This window comes from Colossoma macropomum, unplaced genomic scaffold, assembly GCF_904425465.1.
Source record: "Colossoma macropomum unplaced genomic scaffold, Colossoma_macropomum, whole genome shotgun sequence".
NCBI lineage: Eukaryota > Metazoa > Chordata > Actinopteri > Characiformes > Serrasalmidae > Colossoma > Colossoma macropomum.
This window is the reverse complement of record NW_023494788.1, coordinates 39,726,435-39,750,561: the sequence shown is the minus strand read 5'-3', so window position 1 is coordinate 39,750,561 and position 24,127 is coordinate 39,726,435. Positions and strand designations below refer to the sequence as shown.

General features: G+C 40.6%; 2 protein-coding genes across 4 annotated transcripts in view; one reads left to right on the top strand and one right to left on the bottom strand.

The window, feature by feature from the left end:
- Positions 1–10,094, top strand: part of ergic1 (endoplasmic reticulum-golgi intermediate compartment 1) — a 32,620-nt gene extending 22,526 nt beyond the window's left edge. Inside the window, exons 5-10 of the mRNA XM_036569331.1 lie at positions 2,754–2,878; positions 3,435–3,539; positions 3,637–3,697; positions 6,274–6,374; positions 6,842–6,964; positions 9,268–10,094. Coding sequence (XP_036425224.1) covers positions 2,754–2,878; positions 3,435–3,539; positions 3,637–3,697; positions 6,274–6,374; positions 6,842–6,964; positions 9,268–9,375 — 623 coding nt within the window. The 3' untranslated portion in view covers positions 9,376–10,094. The remainder of the gene's footprint in view (positions 1–2,753; positions 2,879–3,434; positions 3,540–3,636; positions 3,698–6,273; positions 6,375–6,841; positions 6,965–9,267) is intronic.
- A 935-nt stretch (positions 10,095–11,029) lies between these two features.
- flt4 (fms related receptor tyrosine kinase 4) overlaps positions 11,030–24,127 on the bottom strand; it is a 58,574-nt gene continuing 45,476 nt past the window's right edge. For 2 of the 3 annotated variants that reach the window (XM_036569329.1, XM_036569330.1), the window contains 11 exons: positions 22,921–23,009; positions 21,229–21,397; positions 20,110–20,204; positions 19,673–19,795; positions 19,269–19,380; positions 17,426–17,525; positions 17,190–17,295; positions 16,866–16,978; positions 14,736–14,856; positions 13,456–13,541; positions 11,311–11,533 (listed from right to left, as the gene is read on the bottom strand). In XM_036569329.1, the coding sequence (XP_036425222.1) occupies positions 11,311–11,533; positions 13,456–13,541; positions 14,736–14,856; positions 16,866–16,978; positions 17,190–17,295; positions 17,426–17,525; positions 19,269–19,380; positions 19,673–19,795; positions 20,110–20,204; positions 21,229–21,397; positions 22,921–23,009 (1,337 nt within the window). Of the gene's footprint in view, positions 11,534–13,455; positions 13,542–14,735; positions 14,857–16,865; positions 16,979–17,189; positions 17,296–17,425; positions 17,526–19,268; positions 19,381–19,672; positions 19,796–20,109; positions 20,205–21,228; positions 21,398–22,920; positions 23,010–24,127 lie in introns of all 3 variants that reach the window. The other variant, XM_036569328.1, reaches the window with a different exon arrangement.

Here is a 24,127-nt window from a genome sequence, read left to right as displayed (position 1 = left end):
TAGCATCCTAAAAAAAGTTTGTTGAAGCATGCCGCCATTAGCAAACGTCAGTCTTGATGACACTAGTGAAAAATCTTGATGACATTTTAAAATTTTCAGTAGGAAGTATTTCAGTTGTCTTTGTCATTTCATGCTGTAACGTTGACGGCCCTAACCCTTATGTGGTGTTCATGTGTTTGTTACTCAGTGGTCTGGTGGACCCACCACATTATTGGTTTTTAAATCAATACAGTCATAATTTATGTAAAAATACCAGATGTTTAAAATATCACAAGTGTCCAGTGTAGGGTTCTCCTTTAGCAGCTGTAGCCAGTCAGCAGCCTGTCCATGTTGTTCACCCTCACACACACACACACACACACACACATACACAGGCCATGTAGGAGGAGAACAGAGTGAAGGACACAGCACCTCCACACTTTTACTCTCCGTGGGTTCAGCCAAAACCACGTGTAATATAAATGTGTGGGGGGTGAACAGAGTGAAGATACTAAAAATGGGTTATTTTATATGTTCTTCACAGAAAATGAGCAAAGGCCGAGAATCTGAGGTTGAATTAATAATAAATCAGGTCATTTTTTCTTTTGGTAAACACTGAAAATGGGTCCCACAGACCCCCCAACACCACACAGGGGTTAAAGAACGGTTTCATCGCACAGCTGTACACTATTAATTGTACAGATAAAATGTACATTGTTTACAGGAAAAATTGACATTTGTCATTTTACGGCATGTTCTGGCCCATGTCAACAACAACAGCATAAATAATGGCTCAAACATTTGTGTCGGAGGAAAACCTCATATCTCCAAAACTTAACTTTACAGGAGAAAGAAAAAACCTACTGTACTTTTAATGTAAGTCAGTGGAACCAGACTTTTTTTCCAAGTCATTTCGCGTCGTTTCTTTTTGTCCATTCTTCATGAAATTTACACACAATGTAAAGAGTAACAGGTATTTTTAAATTGTCAAAAACTGGAAAACGACAAAAATGGAGATACGAGATTTTCTTCCGACAGCAGCGATTTGTTAATCCCACTTTACAGTGTCTGCTGTTTTTTTTTTTTAATTTAATTGACAGTCATGATCCTTCTTCCTAAAGTTTTTGTCTCTATTTTATCATCATGTATTTCATGATTACAGATTAAATGTGGTCTTTATTCCCTCACTGTTTTCCGTTAACAGCTTTTTAATGAAGGACCTCGGAGCTCGTATTCTGCTGTTCGTCGTGACGTACACCGGTTGTGGTGACCTTTACTAATTAGGCTTCACCACTTGGTTTGTGCTTGAATGGAAAAAGTGCAGTGAAGAGCCTTTTTCCTCTGCGCACTTCCCATTAATGCTTTGGATTAAGATTTGGGATTCTGGGCGCACATCTGACCGAACATAAACACAGCCGAAAGTGGTTGGTTTCCACTGTGCCGGTTTATCTGACCAACAAACGTAGGTGAAAAAATCAAAGTGAGGATGGATGAGGCGTAAAGTTATGCCGTTATGTTCGGTGATTTTAACATCAATTCCGTTTTGCTTTTTACGCATAGCGAGTGTTCTTTCCGTTAGGAGTGGCGTTGATGCAATGGAAACAGCTCCATTCCATGGAAAGGCTTTTACAGAGGACTAAGAAAGGTCTTCAGTCATTCTTCCACTCAGTAGCAGAAATGTTGCGTTAAAACCTGCCCTCACCAGAGCAAAAGGTCAAGTTGCTCCATCATAGCCCTGTGACCCCTTTAGCAAAGTCTTATTATAGTGTCCTGTCAGCATTCTGACCTTGACCAGGCTTGACTCATTTATAGCCGGACTGACTGACCGCTCTGCGTGAGGGTGCTGGTTTTGCTCCTGTAGGTGAAGATGTTGGGTTTTCTCCCCACAGTGGTCTGACCGGGTTTGGGTTCTGAAGTGGTAGCAGTTACTATGGAAACAAACGTGAAATTCACCCTGCCTATGTGTTTCTGTTGTCTTAATCTCATATGTTGTTGGTAGATTTACAGGTGTGTGTTAATGTTAACGAGATTTTATTCCAGGTCATTTTGCACCTTTTTCTATTGGTCCATGGAAATGTTCGCACAGAGTGAAGAATATGTGGCTTTTTCAAAAGAGGAAAAATAGTTTTGAGGTTTTGATATATATATATATATAGATTATTTTTTTTTTGCTTGTTGTGTGATGATGGCTTATAGATTTGTTTGTCAGTTGTAACTAAGCAGTGGTCTCTCTCTCTCTCTCTCTCTCTCTCTCTCTCTCTCTCTCTCTCTCTCTCTCTCTTTTTCTCTGTGTATGTGTCTCTCGCTCTGTCTTGCTTTCTCTCTCTGTCTCGTTCTCTCTCTCTCGCTCTCTGTCTGTCTGTCTTTCTCTCTCTCTGTCTGTCTTTCTCTCTCTCTGTCTGTCTTTCTCTCTCTCTGTCTGTCTGTCTCTCTCTCTGTCTGTCTGTCTCTCTCTCTGTCTGTCTGTCTCTCTCTCTCTCTGTCTGTCTTTCTCTCTCTCTGTCTGTCTGTCTCTCTCTGTCTGTCTGTCTCTCTCTTTCTGTCTTTCTCTCTCTCTGTCTGTCTTTCTCTCTCTCTGTCTGTCTCGCTCTCTTTCTGTCTGTCTCTCTCTCTGTCTGCCTCTCTCTCTCTCTCTCTGTCTCTCTGTCTGTATCTTTCCTGTCTCTCTCTCTCTGTCTCTCTCTCTCTCTCTCTGTCTCTCTGTCTGTCTGTCTTTCTGTCTGTCCGTCTGTCTCTTCTCCCCCTCCCTCTCCCTTTACCCCTCCCTCTCCTAGTGGTGGGTTTGGACATCCAAGACGAGATGGGCCGACATGAAGTGGGCCACATAGACAACTCTATGAAGGTGCCGCTCAACAACGGTTACGGCTGCCGCTTCGAGGGCGAATTCACTATTAATAAAGTAAGAAAGTGACCTTGTACAGTCACAGAACACTGTCCACCCCCTCTGTGTTAAGCTGAGTTCACGGAGACCACAGTATTGGACATGACGCATGAAGAAGTAATGGTTTTGATGAAATAGAAGGAAATGGCGTCATCGTGGGGCAGCGTAGTAATGACCCTTCAAATTGGAAACAATCTCTCAAATTCTGCATTCGGCAAATAACTAAAGATTGGATTCAGCTCTAATTGGGGGGAAGAAAGCCCTTTTGCCAGTCACAGCCCGTCCCAAATTTCATTATTCTGAATAGACCGTCTCACTGACAGTGGTTCATTGCGAAAATGGAGCATCTTAATCAGCCCCTCAAAGAGTCATTGTTTTGTCAATTTTCCTGGACGTCACACCATCTTAAAAAAGAAAAGAAAGAACGCCTCAAACTGCACGTTGAACTTTTAAAATCAAGTTAAACATTTACAAAGAGTGCTGACCTATTCAGAACATGAAAGGAAGGGTTTGTTAAATAAGTATCAGGTTATCTGAGGGTGGCTTGTGTATTTGTTTTTGTTTTTTTTGGCAGGTCCCTGGAAACTTCCATGTGTCCACACACAGCGCCACAGCGCAGCCACAGAACCCCGACATGACCCACATCATCCATAAGCTCGCCTTCGGGGAGAAGCTTCAGGTTGTTCTTTCATCCCTTACATAATCCTTTATGAGGCCACAGGTGGAGTCAGAGACGTTCACCTCATTCAGAAGCCAATGTGCTCTTCGTATTGCAGGTCAAACACGTCCAAGGAGCCTTCAACGCCCTCGCCGGAGCCAACAGACTTGAGTCCAATGGTACGTTACCCCAGTGTATGATGTTCTGGCGTCTGGGAGAGGATTATGTACAGTAACCAAAAGCCAGAAGGATGTTTTTTCTTATTTTTACCTTTTTCCACTTTTCAGAATAATCGAAAAAAAACATAAACGATTAAAATACAAATGGAATCACTGCAGTCAGAAACATTGGCCTTCTGACAAGTCTTAGCTCCACCTGACCTCACAGCACAGCTGATTGGCTCAAGCACATTATATGCATTATACTAATTAACTTTTATTATACTAATTAACTTTTATTATACTAATTAACTGTTAACAGGCACACATAATAATTGGGATGATCTAATCATTGTGGTACTTATGAAACTTTTCAAATTTTGAGATTTTGCGTAAATTATGAATGATATTTTAAAAATTAATGAAAATAATAAATTGTGATAAATGAAAAGTACTTGTTGAAAAGGGCATTTTAAAATAAATTTTTGAAAAATGTAATGTTTTTTTTTTGGAAATCCATATAAAAGAATCCATATAAAACTTTTATACTATTTAAATAATGTTTCATGTTATAAATAATATTTGTTATATCTTCGCTGTGTGAAAAAGCTCAAAATAGTAACTTTACAGGAGAAGGAAAAATGTTCCTAAACTTTTAATGTAATTTAATGTAAAGTGATTTTATTATACATGATTTTGGAGTATTTATATTGGTCCATTCATCATGAAATTCTATTATAAATGGCATCTGCTGGTCTTAAATGATGACGAAGAAAATCAAAAAAATGAAGATGTGATATATTTCAAGAATTTAAGCGTAAGCCTCAATATAAAAATGCCTTTTAGTGTCTGGAAATCATTCATTCAGTCAAGCCTGTCCAAATTTTTGACCTGAACTGAACGTCTCCATCAGCTGACCGTAAATGATGACAAAGAATGATGGCTTTGGTACGTGGTGTATTTTCCTGGACACTCATACCGTATCCAGCGAGTGGGGAAAGTGATGTGCTTTTCCTGTTTTGTAATCAGACTTTATAGGCAAACAATCCATACATCCTCATAATATCCATACAGGATCATATCTCCTTTTAGAATATTATAATTGAATATATTTCTGAATTATAAAATCTAACAGCTTCAAAAACATATTTAAATATTTGTTTTCTTGAAGAGGCTGAGGTTCGGTGATGTAACGGTTTGCCAACAGTTCTCACCACATTATGTTCCACAAACCTCAGTGACAGTAAAGGAGAAGTTTTAAATGTCAGCAGTCAGAAACATTGCTACATCTAGAGTGACTAACAAGGACAGACTGAGCCTTTTCCAAAAGCGCCGTCTTCCTTTATGAAACGCTAACGAGGCCGCAGTGATAAACAGTCTCAAACTCAGTTTGTGTAGTTTAGTGCAGGGAGGAAACACCTGCCAGTTCAGTAATGCAGCGCGACACTACAGTACAAACTGTGTAGTTGAGAGCCATCTAGTGGTCACTCAATGCCAAACAGGAACACCCATTCTCCTTTCGTATATTTTTATGTATTTGTCATATATATTTCAGTAGTACTTACAGTCATTATGACCAGGCTCATTTTCCTCATATTCCAGAGTTGGGTTAATGCGCAGGTGTAGGTGTGTCAGTCTTGAGGAGCAGTTACCTTTATTTACGGAGTTTTAAGCAAAGATTATAGTTCATTATAGCTTTGTGACCCCTTAGTAAGGCCTTATTACAGTGTCCTGTCAGCATTCTGACATTGACCCACCACACGCCCAGTGTGGCAGTACTGCGTGAGGAGCTGGGAACATTTTGTCCTCGTAGTTGTAAAAGCCTGAATAAGCTTGGATTCTCCAGTGATGGCAGCAGTTCACCATATAAACCATATAAAAGGTTAAGGATTGTAACTAAGGGTAGGTGATATGGCAAGATATCATAATCCTTGAAGACATTTTCACAGTGCACAATATATATATATATATATATATATTTATTATTTTATTTTATTTTATTTTTTGAACAAGATGGAATTGACAAAAAGCTGTAAAAACTATGATTACAGTATTGTCCTCCAAATTGCTGACGTCAGATTAAAACCTTGTATCTCCATTTTTGTGGTTTTTCACTCTTTGACATGATTTGAAAATGCCTGTGGCTCTTTACATTGTGGTAACACAGCTAATGACTCCAGACCAAATGTTTGAAAGCAACACTGACTAAACGTCAAATAGACTTTTTGAACAGGCAGCCATATATAATATGTAAGATGTTTTGTGTGTGTATGTGTGTGCATATAATTTCTTCAGAGAGCAGCGATATATAAAAACCTGTTTTTCAGTTTTTAAAATTATTTAAAAATGCCTGTTGCTCTTTACATTGTGTGTAAATTTCATGATGAATGAACCAAAATGACCTGGAAAAAATTCTGTAGGTTTTTTCCTTCTCCTGTAAAGTTACCAGTTTGGAGATACGAGGTTTTCTGTTCTGTATTTACTGAAGCATATTTTGATGTAATTTATCACAATAGTTGTAACATAACATATTGCCCGACCCTAATTGTAACTCTACGCTGTTTCTCTCTCTGTCTCTCACTCTCTCTTTTACTCAGCTCTGGCCTCACATGATTACATCCTCAAGATTGTCCCTACAGTGTATGAGGACTTGTCAGGAAAGCAGAGGTTTTCCTATCAGTACACCGTTGCGAACAAGGTAAGTCGAGGCGTTCGGCTCCATGTTATTGAAAAGCCTTATATAACACGGCTGTAAAACGTGGGTCTATAAACATGCGTGTATTTTCAGCAAGTGTGTTGAGTTATGGGCTCCTAAAATGGCCCGTGGTTACTATAGAGACAGCCTGTTCACTGAGAGTGGTTTGGAATTACGGCGCTGAGTTTATGAAGAGGTGACAAACGTTTGTCACGGGCCTCTGGGAATCCTAGAGGACACGCACTCCAGTGACAGCTGGTGGCTCTGCGACGAATACGTGACTGGAAAAGCGTCTGTCTGCCACAAAAGCGGCTTGTTGTCGGAATGAAACGGCCGGATAAGCTGACGGGGCCTGAAGGCTGAATCACAGCTTGATTCCGCCAGTATCAGTAATGTGTTAAGCCTCAGACTGAATCCAGATCGGTAGCTTAAACGAGAAACTTTCATGCTTCGCTTGTTTTCCATGGCAGGAATACGTGGCCTACAGTCACACAGGACGCATCATCCCAGCCATTTGGTTTCGCTATGATCTGAGTCCAATCACAGTGAAATACACAGAGAGGAGACAGCCTATCTACCGTTTCATTACTACAGTGAGTCACACAAACACACACACACACACACTGTTTAATAGTGGAGCTGTTGAGTGTGCTATAAACTATTCATTCATTCATTCCTTCATTCATTTATACACCAATCAGGCATAACATTATGACCACCTCTTTGTTTCTACGCTCATTGTCCATTTTATCAGCTCCACTTACTATATAGGTGCACTTTGTAGTTCTACAGTTACAGACTGTAGTCCATCTGTTTCTCTGATACTTTGTTAGCCCCCTTTTATCCTGTTCTTTAGCGGTCAGGACCCCCATGGACCCTCACAGAGCAGGTACTATTTGGGTGGTGGATCATTCTCAGCACTGCAGTAACACTGACGTGGTGGTGGTGTGTTAGTGTGTGTTGCGCTGGTCTGAGTGGATCAGACACAGCAGTGCTGCTGGAGTTTTTAAACACCTCAGTGTCACTGCTGGACTGAATAGTCCACCAACAGTGTCCTGTAGGCAGCGTCCTGTGACCACTGATGAAGGACTAGAGGATGACCAGCACAAACTGTGCAGCAGCAGATGAGCTATTGTCTCTGACTTTACATCTACAAGGTGGACTGACAAGGTAGGAGTGTCTAATAGAGTGGACAGTGAGTGGACACAGTGTTTAACAACTCCAGCAGCACTGCTGTGTCTGATCCACTCGTACCAGCACAACACACACTAACACACCACCACCACCACGTCAGTGTTACTGCAGTGCTGAGAATGATCCACCACCCAAATAGTACCTGCTCTGTGAGGGTCCATGGGGGTCCTGACCGCTAAAGAACAGGATAAAAGGGGGCTAACAAAGTATCAGAGAAACAGATGGACTACAGTCTGTAACTGTAGAACTACAAAGTGCACCTATATAGTAAGTGGAGCTGATAAAATGGACAATGAGTGTAGAAACAAGGAGGTGGTCAGAATGTTATGTCTGATCAGTGTAAGCTCTAAACCAGAGATCTACAAAATCAGGACCATTAATCCAGTTTCTGGCCTGGATTCTGTGATCACTGGAAGTTAACGGAACTTTTGATGTAATTGATTGGCCGCCTGGTGTCACACGTAACAGTGATTGCATAATCCAGGTCCAGAAACTAGATTCAAGGTCCAGATTTGAGGACCTCTGGTCTACACCGGTCAGACAAAATATACTACATTCTTCTCGCTTTCTATTTTTACCTCTGAGTTCTGTGAATAATATTTGCTTTTGATACTTTAGCTTTTAATTCTCATATGTGTAAATAACATTTGTTCTGATTGATCTGTATTGCACCTCATTCTAAAAGCAGCCTGGACAGAAAGTCTCCTTATAATCTTAGCTTGAATGGGTGTGTCCTAATAGGTGGATATATTTAGGCATTTACCTTTTATTTTGTGACATCACAAAACAAATCAATACAGATTTGGCTGCTTAGTTTCCATAATATAGACTGGGTGGTCTTGAATAGTACATTTAAAAACTTTGACACTGAGTGTGTTTTACATGCACTTAATAATCCAGTAACTGCAGAAAATCAGATTTTGTCAGTAATCCGATCAACGCGTTCACATGCACTTGGGTAATCAGATAATGGCAAACTCCAGGTCTACATGAGTCAGACAGTAATCAGATTTCTGCTTTGCAACCAGCCAATAAACTCACAGAAGAAGACGTGATGTAAACATAAAGTAAAACTCAAATTTCCTGCCGCATTTTTTTGAAACATCGCACCGCTTTTCCTGAAAATATGAACTAGAAGATGATGTATGCTCATGTATGTAAATCTTTTATTTCGTGTTTGGTTTCAGCGCCGCTCCAACAGTGTTTGGATGCGTCTCGCGACATCCACCGTCTGATCTCGCACATGCGCAGACTAAGAAATCCTAAAGAAATCGGTTTACATGCGCTGAAAAAATCTGACTACTGAGTTCAAATTCAGCCTATTTTTTGGATTTCTTAATCAGATTTCTAGATCGGAGTATGGTGTTTACATAACCATTTGAATAATCAGATAACTGCAGAAATCTGATTATGATCGCATTATTGAGTGCATGTAAACGCACTCAGTGTTTACTCTCATTAAGTGAACTTGGCTTTCTGTGATTTAGGCTCTTCTAAATAGTACATTTCTAAGCTCTAGAGTTTCTTTTTGCTTGAGAACTTTATTTGACTTTAATAAGAATTTTAATGCAAGAAATTCGACGTATTTGATAAGATTGAGATGAGTTTTAATTAATGCAACTGTACTTCTATTGATCTCCAGTGTGCTTTATTTATTTATCATTTCTTTCTTTCATCTTTGTCTTCTTCTCTTTGTTCATAGATCTGTGCCATTATTGGCGGGACGTTTACAGTGGCTGGCATTATTGACTCCTGTATATTCACGGCCTCTGAGGCCTGGAAGAAAATCCAGATAGGCAAGATGTCCTGAGTGCCGACACATTTGCCAGCACCCGTCTTATTTATACCACGATGACTGTCCACGTTTTCCACTGTTCCACACTATGAGCCCAATTTTTCCCTTTAAGAATTGTTTTATTTAGTCATTCCATCTGATAGGCCAGCTGCAGATTCTCAGTCTTTTGCACAAGTCAGAACTAAAATGTTACTCAGATCAAGAGATTGTGTTGCCAAACTTTTGCATAGTTTCTAAAATTGTTCTGTTTAGTTGCATTTTTGTCAATTTCCCAGTATATGAGTTCGCAGTTCCCTCCTTTCAGTATGAATGTTACAAAAGGCCATCCAAAGCACCACTTCTTGGTAATTCCTTCTTGCTCAATAAGTATTTCGGCTTTGTCCGCTGATAACATTTGCCACGACTTGTCAGTATATGAAGGTGTCCTGAAGATTTAGTTTGTCTAACAAGCAACACATCCTACAATTAAAGACTACTGTACTTAGATTAGCATCCCAGATTACACAAAGCGGTTAATAGGGGGTTCATTATCTGATTAATTGCACAAAGAAAGTGTCATACTGTATTCATTACTGAAGATGATTATGACCCTGATTAGTTTACTGTCTGCTTAGTTTAAAAATTGGCCTAATGTGCCTTAAAAGTGTTTTCAGATGACAGGATTAAGTCAGTGGAGGTAAAATCACCCATAAAGAGGGTAAAGTTTGGCAGATTTTGATGTCGATGGTGGTACTTGTCTTAAGCTGGTAAAGTGCATATATTTGACATTGGTTTAAGGGAAAATATTATTGTTTTTGCTTACCAAAGCATTTTTGAATGAAGGTTTTTTTTTTAATGTATTTTACTTTGTAAAGGCATTCTTGCGCTGGTTGGATTTGGTCGCCGTTTTATTTGCTCGTTCCATGCTGTTTAAAATGTTTGACAAGTACGAAAGTGTGTTGTTTGTTTACTGCCAGTCAAGGTTGAACCCTCAACCTGTAACCCGGACAAATCATTTCCAATCACTCATACTGACGTTAAAGATTCCAGCGGAACGTGTTACACCAGGAGAAGTTTCCGCGTGTGGAGCTACACGTTCCAAACGATATGTTGCAGTGTTTACCGCAGGTACACATGGCAACATGGATGCATCTTAACACAGAAAACCACAACCAGTGTTTTGGTTTTAACCAGTAGCCTCCCTTTAACACAGCCAAACTGGATCACATAAAGGTGCAGGCAGAAACACAAATGCCATACATTTAAAAATAGGAATCAAAAAGCAAATAAATATCCCAATAAAACAATCATACAGATGTATTTCCGCCATGACTGATTTATGGTGGCCTGGTATGTTGCCATGTGGACTTTTGCCCCAGTGTCTGCCACTGCTTGTTTACTTTGGTCAGATAAAACACCCTGTGTGAAAAAAAACAGGCTGATTCTGTTGTGTCAGATTGTATTTTGGTCAACTTGACCTCAATTTTGTCAGGTCATTGGTGTTTCTCAACCACTTCTTCTTCTTCTTCTTCTTTTCATTCCTTTTTGATTCAGGTCGAACATGTAAAACGGATAAAAATAAAAACGGATTGGTTATTGTTGCTTAAACCTTTGTCAAAAAAGTCTGAATAGTTTGTGACATTGGACTTTAATTGAAATTAGCTTTTCAGTCTCAGTGAGTGAGGCAGCGTACAAGAAGATATATTGCTTTATTTTTCCCCATTCGGGGTTAATTTTTGTACAAATAAACAGAAGCTTACACTTCATATCAAGATAAATGTAACAAATGCGTTAAAATACTTTTTTGATTTGCAACTGACGTAATGGTGCCACCCAGTGGCAGCAGAGAGAACATGGAACATGGTAAAAAAAGAGGGAAAATCAGTTCAGTTTGTGAGGCAGGGTTAGGGGCTTGGGGGTTTAGGGGGGCTGATGACCATGATGGATCTGATCGGGCCTGATAGGGTGCTGTTACAGGTTGGAGGTTGCTGGGCACGATCCCTCGGTCACGGCCAGGTCCGGGGTGGAGAAGAAGTCACACACGCCTTCCTCAGAGAGCTGGCCGTACTCGTTGTTGTAGAAGGTCTGGCCGGAGAGCTGACTGAAGAAGGCCGGCCGGTGCCTGCTGCTGCAGATGCTGCTGGTTTGGCTTGGGCTACCGATCAGGCGCTCTGTGCTGGTGCCGGCCGCTGAACTACAGAGAGAGAGATAAATTTGGTACTGGGTGAAAAAAATAAAGTAGGGTTACAAAAATACAACACACTGTTACTAAGATTAAGTGGCCCTTATTAATCCCACAACGGGGAAATTTCACCTCTGCATTTAACCCATCCATGCAGTGAAACACCACATACACACTAGGGGGCAGTGGTGCTCACTTGCACAGAGCGGTGAGCAGCCCTATCCGCAACGCCCGGCGAACAGTTGGAAGTTAAGTCACGTACTGTCAGCTCAGGGGATCAAACTGGCGACCTTCCGGCCCATGACTGCCAGCTACCTTTAGGCTTAGTTCTATCTAACCTGGTCCAGGGCAGGTAAAGTTTGGGATTTGGGATCATCTATTGGACCAATCAGGGACAGCCTTCTAACAGTCCCGTCCAGTCATTTCTGCACCACTTTTTTCTGTGTTCAATCGTAAAAAAGTTCTCTTTTCATTCAAAGAGACAAATCATACTACATAGATGATAATAATATAAAGCAGGTATTTCTCCAATAAGCACTAAAACAGTGGCAGAGGTGACAGTGTTGCTTTTTGCCATTGGAAACGCTTTCTACACATTTTCTTATAGGGCTGGGATGTAACGGAATACAATTATTTGGAACACGTTTTCAGGATATAGAAAACTATTTAGTCCCAGTTATCTTTGTAAAAGGCAGTATTCAGAATACAAACATACATCATCTAAACCGCTTATCCTTCTGGGTCGCGGTGGGGTGCTGGAGCCTATCCCAGCTGTCATTGGGCAGAAGGCAGGATACACCCTGGACAGGTCGCCAGTCCATCGCAGGGCAGACAGACATACATACACACTCACACCTAGAGTCAATTCAGCATGTCCAATCAGCCTGACTGCATGTTTTTGGACTGTGGGAGGAAACCGACGCAGAAACGGGGAGAACAGGCAAACTCCACACAGAAAGGACCCTGGTCGCCCGGCCGGGAATCGAACCCAGGCCATTCTTGCTGTGAGGCGACAGCGCTACCCACTGCGCCACTACTACTGTTTTGAAGTCAGCACACTATGCGTAAAGACGTACTCTAAAGAAGAAAAACAGCTTCTTCACAAACACTGCAGATCCTGTTAAAGCCTGAGCTGACTGATAAATCAACGTGACGAGGCTGTTATTGTTCTCAGCATTAATAAATTCTTTTGAGGATTGACGGAACTGAACAGTCTCCTCAATACTGAACATGTTCACAAGCGATAATAAGCTCAGCGTCGGTGTTGTGCTGGACTTGTACATCTATTTTATGGTAAGTTCAATACTTCATTAAGTGAAAATCACATGGCTATCGAAGATTTTGTTATTGATATGGCAAACTGCTTGGTTCATGAGACAGCAGTGGACTGAAGCAGTTGTTAAACTCAGTTGTGTTCGATTTTGTAAAGCTGAAATTTACAACGCCGTGACCCCCGATGTGTGTTCCAGTACTGTGTCAGTAGTTCCTTGTATCAAAGTATCACAGCACAATGTAAGATTTCCTGATGCATCGAATCATTTCCTCAAGAATCGTATTCAAATTGCTGTGAGAGCAGAGACTTCTAAGGTAAAAGGACTAGTGCCACCTGTATAACAACTGGATTAAGGAGTCTTTGACATGATTAGTGGTCATTTATCTGTAAACTACTTAGTTAAGAATATTATTTTGCTACTTATTCATCAGCCAAGGTCAGACCTCAGGGCAGAGGTCACAAATGGCCAGTGCAATCGAGCAGAGGCACATCTGATTTCACCTGTTTAATCAGTTGGACTTCAAACAACTGATTATGTATATGAGTTGTGCTTCTGCTTGATTGGAATAAAAACCTGTAGCCACACTGGCACTTCGCAGATTTGATCGGTGACCCCTGCCTTAAGAAGTCAGTAAATTTAACCATCTTCTCCACAGCTCACCTCTTTAGCATGGCTCCTCTGTGCTTGTGCTCAAGCCTCTCCAGCTCCTCAGAGGCCAATACCATCCCACTGTCCGTCTGGCTGTCCTGTAAGGACAGAGGAGTGCATTAGGCCCACTGTAAACAGTATACATTCAGTGGCCACTTTATGAGGTATGAATGTCTTTCACTGTGCACGAACTGGGCTGTGTTTCCATTGGCCTCCTTCATAAATGATCTGTTTCTGACAAGAGGTCAGGTGCGAGCTGGGTATTTTGTTTATGTGCTTATAAATGCACAAAAACATTTACAGTAAAGTTGCAAAACTAAAGCTCATGATGCATCTGCCTTTTGTCAGTGCCAAACATAATCAGATAAGATAATCAAATTAAATCACTGTCAAATAAATAAACCCATGTGGTCCCTTCGCCCAAGAAGGCACTGTGTGTGGAGTGTGGGGTATAAGACTAAGCAGTCTAAGGGGAGGCGTAATAAGGCCTAATAAGGGCCCAATATGCTTTAGCTGTGTTTGGAAACTAAGACGACTCTGCTATAGACTGCTCTCTCACATTTAGGGGCAAAATTGACAGATTTTTTAAATCATTATGATTTAAACAGTCATTTGTGTGATGCTCTATTCTAAAAACTTACCAAGGCAGAATTGTTTACATTGTTGGTGACAGGAACCAGACATCTGAAGATTTTTAACACCCTAAAAGTTCCCTCACATAGCTCTTATATCAAATGGTTATATATTCAGTGTGATGCCTGAGATTAAAACGTATTTTTTAAAAGTCATTCATGGTGGAGAGGTACATAAACGGCGTTGTAAGACAAGATAGTCCCCAAAGAAAACATATTCTTTCAGATTTACCACTATATTTACCCTCATTAACATCACATTTAAAAACTACATATGTTTAATGATCATTTAGCTAGTAAATAAAAGGGCTGGTTCCTGTAACCACCACCATAAAGAAATTAAAGTTGGTAAGTTTCTCTACCAACCATTTCATCAAGCAGCTCTGAATATTATTGCGGACTTGTGCAAAAATTGTGAAAATTTGGTGGAATCCCCTTAAAACATACAAAGTGTACGTGTGCATGTGTTTGTGGCATGAAAATCTTTGAACTTCTCCTAAAACAATAATTCGCTTAAATATGCTGATGTTGCTAATAACACATGAAAGCAAGTGGAGGCCAATTAGCATAATTCAGCTCGCCCACTAAGTACTGACATGCAACATCAGCAACATTACGAGCTTTAAGTGTTTCTTTATGTGGTTTAAGAAAGGGTCTCACATGATGTGACTTGTGGGAGGTCATCTCCATCGGAAGCTCCTCGAACGTCTTCACTCGAGAGTGACATGACTTTGATGGGCTCACCATCACACACCCAGAGAAAGGCACACAGTTGTAGTATCTGAGGAAAATACAGTGGTGTTAGGGAATCAGACTACATTTTAAATCAGAGGTCACTAAGAGGTGGACCACGGTCCGAGTCCGGACCCAGGCGCTTTCCTATGCGGACCTGAACCTATAAGCAATAAACTAAGGAGAATTATTTAATTTGGACGGGGTGGTCCTGTTTTAATCGGCGTAGCTTTTCTAGCTTTTACAGTGCCGCTTTAGTGGCCCGGGAAACTCACAGACCAATCACATGTATTGTAAATATCACACGTGACGCTGCTCAGCCAATCAGAACTGTGCATTATGATGAGCACTGAGACTCGAGTGAGTGATTCACACACAGGGGGATGAGGCGAGAAACAGCAGTCAGAGAAGAAAGTGAGTCAGAGGGAAGTTATTTCACATGGCGTTCTCTAAAAAGAGAAAACTGACAATAAATGTTGTTGAAATATGACTGAATTGTACTTTATTTGATTTGACATTCAGTTGTTGACTGTATAAGATGTTGATATACCTACTAGGCCACTTCAGTTTACAGTATACGGCACTGAATCACGATGCAAGTTAGACATTCTGATGTTCCGGAATTTTGCCTGAGGAAATTTTCTCTAACTGGACCTTACTGAATTTTAATTAAATATTCCTGCTTTAAAGGATCTGCACATAGAAACTAAGTAGCCTGCCTTAAAATTCTCATTTTAATGAACCTCAAATATAAAAGACAAATTATTGGTCTGTTACTTATCATTAGTGGTTCAGTTAAGTCAAAATTTTAAAGTCAACCTGAAATCAAAATTGACATTTTTTCCTTGTTTTTCTGCACCTTTATTTAGTTAATTTAACTTCAAATAATTTAATAAATTTAAAACACAATGTATTTTTCTGTTAATATTAGACGTTAAATTAGCTCAAAATTTTAAATCAACCAAGTTAAAAATATTTTTTTTACAGTGTGTAATTTTTGACCGGAGTCACTTTTTCTCACATTTTATTACATCACTGTAAAGCAGCAGGCGGGGAAAAATAATATTAGCCAATAATATCATGTTTCACCTACCTCTCCCGCCACCCAACGTCTTATCAAACGAAACAATCAGCTTTACATCGTGTGTTATTAAACTTATTTTACATAATTTGAAAGCACCAGCTGCTCTTTAAATTGTGTAAATATTACATGATGAATGGACCAAAATAAACACTCCAAAAATATATATTTTTACATTAACGTCCATTAGAAGCTAAGTATATTTTTTCCTTGTCCTTTAAAAGTGACTATTTTGGAGATACAACGTTTTGTTCTGAAAGTAACTATATATCAATTTAATTATTATTATTAAATATTATAAGTATTTCTTTTTGCTACTTAAGGCCGAACATGATGTCTAAACATTTGTGGACACCTGCTCATCCAGCATTTCTTCTGAAATCAAGGGTATTAATAGGCAGTTTGTCCCCATCTGCTGCAGTAACAGCTTCGACTCTTCTGAGAAGACTGTAGACTAGATATTAGAACACTGCTGTGAGGGTATGATTGCATTCAGCCACAAGAGCATTAGTGAGGTCAGGTGCTGATTTAAGGTTCTGGAACTCATCCCAAAGGCACTAAATGGAGCTCCATTACACTGCTCCACTGCACAGTGCTGGTGGTTGGTATAGTGTAGTGGGTAACACCTCTACACTATACCAATAAGAGTCCTTGGGCAAGACTCCTAACACTACCTTCGCCTACCTGTGTAAAATGATCAAATTGTAAGTCGCTCTGGATAAAAGCGTCTGCCAAATGCCATAAATGTAAATGCTGGGGGGCTTAATACCCCTCTAGCTGAGACATGGCTTTGGGCATGGTGACCTCATGTGCAGCTGCTCCAGATTTCCCATTCTGTTGTCCTGGGTGTACCTTTTCGACATACACTCCACTTTTGTGGTTATATATCTAGCCATTTGGACGTCTACTTTTAGACATAAGTATTTTGTTTCCCCATCTCATTTAGCTCAGAAGCGGTGCTGTCCTAAGTGCATTACCTGGCCGGCATCGTGTTGCAGGCCATTCTCAGCTCCTCCTCTGACGGAGGTCTGGAGGAAGCCTGTGAGAAGCCATCATCTGAAGAGCTCTGAGACACATTGAAGGGAATGTCCTGCAAAAGAACAGTGAATAACAAAACTTCAGTATAATATCACTCAGCAATTTAAATCCCATACACAGCTAGTGTACAATGGTGACTGAAATAGAAAACTTAATTTCAGTACTCTGTTTTGGCAGGAACTTTGCCATAGGAATAAGTACAAATACACCCTTTTTGAAGTATTCTCTCTTTTACGAGAGATTAAGGAAGCCAAATTTCTCACCGGTAAACTGTTGTCCTGCAGAAGGTCTCCCAGTATCTCTACCAGTGCAGGAAATGTGGGCCTCTCCCTGGGCTCGCCCTGCCAGCAGGCCAGCATGATCCCATATCTACCAGCAGGGGGAGAAAGACCCACACTTATTATAATGTTTCAAATGGGTGCAGTTTTAAATTGTTATGTCTGTTAAGTTCTAAAAATATCTGATGTTGAGAGAGAGTGATGTATTCAAACATGCTCACACTTCAGGGGAGGCAGTGTCAGGAGCTCTCATCCTGGTGCCGTCCTTCAGCCGTTGACAGAAGTCCTCATCAATCTGAATGCCGGGGTAAGGGGAGGCACCTGTGGGGTGGAAACATATAAAATGTTTTTTGTGATTATTTAGCCACTTCAAGAGGGGTCAAAAAGGACAAGGGTTCTTTTTTATCAAAGCTGCATTTATTAATAGTAACTCAGGTTGAATAATAATAACTAGAATTAGACTTAGATCTTTATTATCTGATCTTTATTATCTGATCTTTATTATCTGATCTTTATTATCTGCTAAGGTTTTGCTCTACAGTTACAGACTGTAGTCAATCTGTTTCTCTGCATACTTTGTTAGCCCCCTTTTACCCTGTTCTTCAGTGGTCAGGACCCCCATGGACCCTCACAGAGCAGGTACTATTTGGGTGGTGGATCATTCTCAGCACTGCAGTAACACTTACATGTTGGTGGTGTGTTGGTGTGTGTTGCGCTGGTCTGAGTGGATCAGACACAGCAGTGCTGCTGGAGATTTTAAACACCTCAGTGTCACTGCTGGACTGAGAATAGTCCACCAACCAAAATTATCCAGCCAACAGCGTCCTGTGGGCAGCGTCCTGTGACCACTGATGAAGGACTAGAGGATGACCGACACAAACTGTGCAGCAGCAGATGAGCTATCGTCTCTGACTTTACATCTACAAGGTGGACTGACAAGGTAGGAGTGTCCAATAGAGTGGACAGTGAGTAGACAAAGTGTGTAAAAACTCCAGCAGCACTGCTGTGTCTGATCCACTCGTACCAGCACAACACACTCTAACACACCACCACCACGTCATTGTTACTGCAGTGCTCAGAATGATCCACCACCCAAATAGTACCTGCTCTGTGAGGGTCCATGGGGGTCCTGACCACTGAAGAACAGGGTAAAAGGGGGCTAACAAAGTATCAGAGAAACAGATGGACTACAGTCTGTAACTGCAGAACTACAAAGTGCACCTATATAGTAAGTGGAGCTGATAAAATGGACAATGAGTGTAGAAACAAGGAGGTGGTCATAATGTTATGCCTGATCGTTGTAAGCCGGTGCTATGGTATCCCAGGTGGTTGCTAATATGTATGTATATACGTGTGTTAACATGTATGTCAGTCTGTATGTAATGTCGGCCTGGCTCAGTGTGAGAGATGTCCTTTGTGGCATTGTTTGTGGCCGTACAAAGAGCACAAAGAAAAGCACAGAATAATAAATAAAGAGCACGTTTGGATGCAAAGTTAATAATGTAATGTTAATACAGATAAAAAGTCCATGAGTGAAGCCATGTGGTAGTTTTTCTTAGCCTAAAAATGCACAAAAATGATTAATCTTTTCCAATATTTCAATTTACTTAAAATTGCAGCTGGGTGTGTGGAAGTACAATAGTCCTGGTTCCACTGGGTTGCTGGGGTGGCGTGGGCATGCCAGTGGATTATAAAGGTTAAATGTGTGGGTGCAAAAGGAATAAATGCAGACAAGGACCATACTGATGCAGGGAAGAACAGCACTGGGTTTTGTGGGAAGTTGCAGACAGGAACAATGCTAAATTTTCTGGGCACAAGCATACATGATTGAAGCAGGAGGGTGCCGGCATTAATAATCAAGCCTGAGCCGACCTTTAAATTGGGGTGTTATTGGCAAATGATGTATAAATAACCATGCAGTTGGAGCTGATTCATTGCTCACATCTCAGCTCGCTCCAATGTCATTACAGTTTTATAAATAAGTAGCTCCTACACAAATCTGTACTTGGTTCTACACAACTTTGATGGGTTGAGGCCATTAAGTCTAAACAACACCCGGTTTACCTAGTGAGAAGATCTCCCACAGCAGCACGCCAAAGGACCAGACATCACTCTGGCTGGTGTACACTTTGTCGAAAATGCTCTCAGGAGCCATCCACTTGAGTGGCAGTCTGGCCTGCAAAAGCAAGCACACATTACACAGAGATCAATCACACAGTGTTTCAAAGCCTGAAGCCGACAGCCTTTTTCATCTGACAAGGAACAGCATGCCACTTCATGTCAAAGGCTGATGATCTTCACTCTTCTCCTGTACCATTTGCCCCATTTGAAGCACCATTTTGATTTGTTAGGGATTTTTGCCCTAAAGATTTGTTCTGCACCCCCGCTTGGAGTTTTTAAACTGGTGTGGTAAAAGCCAATGAAGAGGCCTATTAGAATCAAATGGTCTTGTTTTTTTTTTCTCTTACATTTCCTTTCCGGACATAGTCTGGGTCCTTGTAGATATCACGAGCCAGACCAAAATCACAGATCTTCACCACGTTGTTCTCCGACAGCAGAATGTTCCGGGCTGCCAAGTCTCGATGAATGCACTGGCAAGAAAGAACAACAGCAGAAGTTTTTGCTGTATGAGTTATGTGTTTGCAATATAAAGCTATAAATTTCCTTTATTACTCCATCTCTGTCTTAGATCAGCAATCTTACAGCCTCAAGGCTGAGCCTAGTATTGTTTCCCAGCTCCCAGCTTTAATCTTCACAGGCCAAAATGGTCAAGGCAGAGTTTCTGTCACTTGTCAGTAACTTATTACTCTAATTAAGGGGCTACAGAGTCACTGGGAGATCTAGGAGCTTCTTGAATTAAGGCCAAAGCAAAGGCAGCTTTCTCTAAAAGCAGCCTAGGGCTCACCTTACGAGATGCCAGGAACTCCATCCCTCGTGCCACCTGGAAGCTGTAACATATGAGATCTTCTATTGTAAGAGGGGTCTTCCAGAGGTCATCCACTTAACAGGAAGAAACAGGAAGAGAAGGAATTTCAGTAAAAAGTCATATACAGTAAAATGTCATATACAGTAAAATGTCATATACAGTAAAATGCATTACTCATTAATATTGTGGTGACAACTTTAATAGGAATAGGATAAGTATAGTTAACCAATACAGCCAGGTGTTGTGACTTTGGCCCAATCCCATTTCACCCCTTAGCCCTTACCCCTCCATTTTAAGCATTCATGTCTAGGGGTAGGGTGTCCCGATTCTTGTTGAGATAGAGGGGTAGGGCGAAGTGTTAGGGCTACATGACCCTCCAAATGGAGATTTTTCAGAGACTCCAAACAGAGTGATATGAGAAAACAAGAAAAACCAGCAAGACGGCTGAACAAGCGACCAAAGAAACCCACAAATGTGAGAATTTTCTCCATTAAAATATCACGATAATACTTAAATATCAAGTATTAAGATCCTAGTTTAATGTTGTTTCAATGTATTATGGTCCATTTCTTCATAACAAGCTTAAAAATCACTAGTAGTTTGCTGATGTCTCAGTAGCTAGCTAAAGTTCCTGTTCCAACCATTTAAGGTGGAACAGGAAAATTTAAACAAGAAGCTGGCGAATAGCTGACTTCAGCCTCGAAGAAGAATTAGGGGTGGGTGATAATAAACAATTGCCCCCCTCTTTGAAAAAATATGATTCCCTACATTTAACTAAAGCCCATATGTGAGGTTGCTGAACTTTACCCTCCTCTGTTATCACTGCAGACTGGCAGGGTGGCCTACAGAGCACCGCTTGTAGCCTGTTAATGAAGTAATGGGGAAGATTTCAATCACTACCCTTTGTAACTCAGTTCCAAGAGGCAAGGTGACTCTCGAAAACAAGGGGTAGGGGTAGAAATAGGAAATGGGATTGGGCCTTTGTGTTGGAAGACTGCAGCTAAGCATAATCAGAGCAGTTCATGTAAATCAGTCAGGCATTTTGTGTATAATCACTAGGTACCTCTAAACCACAGATAGAAAATAGTATGACCGTACTTTTCTCCACTGAGGGGGTGCTATCTGGACTGGTGGTTTTGCCCCGAAGCTGGGTTGGAGAGCTGATGTTGGCAGGATGAGACTGGCTCGAAGGGTGGCAGCCTCTCTGCTCTACCTGCCCAGCCTCCATCATCCTCCTCACCTGACTCTGTGTTTTAGGGGAACGATCCTGCAGAATAAGAAGAAAGATTCAACACTGAGGCATCACATACTGGCTTCCTCCAGGCATCCGGTCCAACTCAATCGGAGCATTTTACTAAACATGTCTTATGATTAAGAGCATAACTGTTACACAGTATTCTAAGTGAACTAGACATTTCAAACACATTTTCAACTTTATTTGTTTTTTAGAGTCAAAGAAAAGAAGCAAAAATGTATAATTAACAGAACATTACTTAAAAGCCTCAACAACTAAATGTAATTTCTTATTTGTGAGTTTTACGTGTTTCCACTCTGCCTTTATTACAGCTTCCATTCTTTTCTTGCTACAAAGACATCTGCAAGGCTGCTTCTCACATTCCAAGTTATCCCAAATAAAAATTTAGACTCCTCAATCCATAAAACATTTCTGTCTATTTCTCTTTCTCAGTAATTCTCTTGACAGCTGCACATCCTTTCAGACCCACAGCGCTGAGTCGTCTTCTCACAGTGGAAGGATGGACAGAAACACTTGTGGACCTCTGTCTCAAAGTGAATGCTTTAAGTGCTGTTTATCTGATGGTGACAGTTTTGGTCGTCTACCATGTCTTGCACAGTTGAGTCACACACTTTTCTGTATCTTTTAATATATTTTTAAACTTCTTGAGTTTTGGAAACTCCTGTTTTTTCACTTATATTAATTTCCCCTTCAATATACATGTGAAATATCTTTTATCTAATCTCCTCAGAAATATCTTCTGGAAGGTGAATAACTTAATGGTACTTAACAGATTGGGCACTGCCCACACAGTCATAACACGGCGAGTGAGATGCGTGTCACACTAATTAGGCCAGAAACTGCAGTAAAAACAAGTTTATTTTTTTATTCTTTAGCTAGCTCTCTGGCTGACACTGAACATTGCAGAAAGTTTTATTAGATTAGCTGTCTGTTAGATAGCGGGTACAGAATAACACGCTTCTAAATGCTACATATCTGGGTGACATTATAAGGGTGATGAACGGATTTATTTTTTTATATCTCGAGGATGATTATGTAATCGCCTTGTTTAGTGCCAGTACATTTACCAAGCCCAAATCTGACCTTGCTTGAAGTGATAACAATCCTTCATCAGCTAGCAGGAGTCCAAACACCCTCTGTTAGTGCTGTGTGCTCAGCAACTACTTTACATTCATCCCTAATTCACTTTAAAGATAAATGATGGAAAATATAGGACGGTGTGAGTGCAACACTTTCCATGAGCCCCTACAGGGCACTTTAACACTTTTCCAAGCTGATATAAGCTCCCTTTTTTAATGAGTTTTCCAAGCATGGTCTAAAAAATTCCACGTTCTCCAGGACACAGGAACCTTTCTGTCTAAATGGCACAGTAAAATATTCGTCATATGTTTCTACAGTAAATGATAGGGGAGAGGTGATGACGAGAGGCTGACTCCACTGGGGTTTGGCAATGACGACACTGTAAATGTCACATTTATGCATCACTGTCATGACTGTCTTGGCTAAGGGGAGACAGTTCAACACATCCAGCTTACCCTGTATGGCAAAAAGAATTCCCTCTTAGCCCGTAGGTAGTTGGACAGATTTCCATATTTGCAGTACTCCACCACCACCATGAGTGGACCTGAAAATATAAGAGGTGGTTGAATAAGGAGAGCAGAAAAAGAAACATACAAAAGCAACACTCTTGTAGGACACAGTAAACTACTATAATTATGGATCCTTGTTGTCCGTTTAATCTCGAGCCAAAACCGTACTCTTAATGTACTCTTCTCTGTTAATATTGTTATTCCTCAGTGTTCAGTGCTGATTCCTCAGTGCTGCTGTCACATTTACTTTGATATGTAAATAACATGATCTAACAAAGCTGAGCATTTGTGGATTTGTATTTTATTTGTATCAGAAACTACAGGGTGATTCAAAAAGATTCATCCGATTTTAAAGCACCATATTTTTACAGCCGTGAGGCGCCTAGGAACCAATCACATACCAATTAAAAGAGGTGGTCATAGAGTTTCTGACTGTCACCGGAAGATTTTTGAGTTCTCCACTTCAATAAGAGTGAATCTGACATCACTGTGCAATGTGATTTTTGTCTACAGTGAACCTCCAACAGCTCAGAGCGTTTGTCATTGGTTCCACAACACTGGATGATCTCTGAAATCACACTGAAAGAGCCGTGAATGCAGCGACACCCGACATGCTCAATCCAGTATGGGATGAATTTGACTATGATGCATTGATGTTGTCTGTACAGCTGGAGGAGGTTCATATTGAGCGCTTGTAAAATGACATAATGAACTTTATGCTCATAAACCATTTACAGTTTACTGCTTTGATCTGTAATAATTTACAAGTGAAATAAATCATTTTAAAATCAGATGAATCTTTTTGAATCACCCTGTATTATTATAAATTTCGAACAAGCAAACATGCAAATAGGGATATGTTTCATACTTTAGCTGCCTTTGTTACTCTAATGTATCTTCTACCGTCTGCCATCTAAATCAACAATATGTCCTAAATGATCTGAACTTCAATCTTTGTGTATCTATCTCAGCGCACTGGTGCTTCTTTTAGACAGTGATCCAAAACACAGTATTACTCAAAAAAGCTCCAGTTCCACATGCTACAACAGAGGGAATACATGCTAATCCAGGAACATATTTTAATGAGTTAAATGAGACTAAGCCAAAGCCTCTGAATGTGTTGCTGGTGAGACAGATGTGATAGTTTTAATGC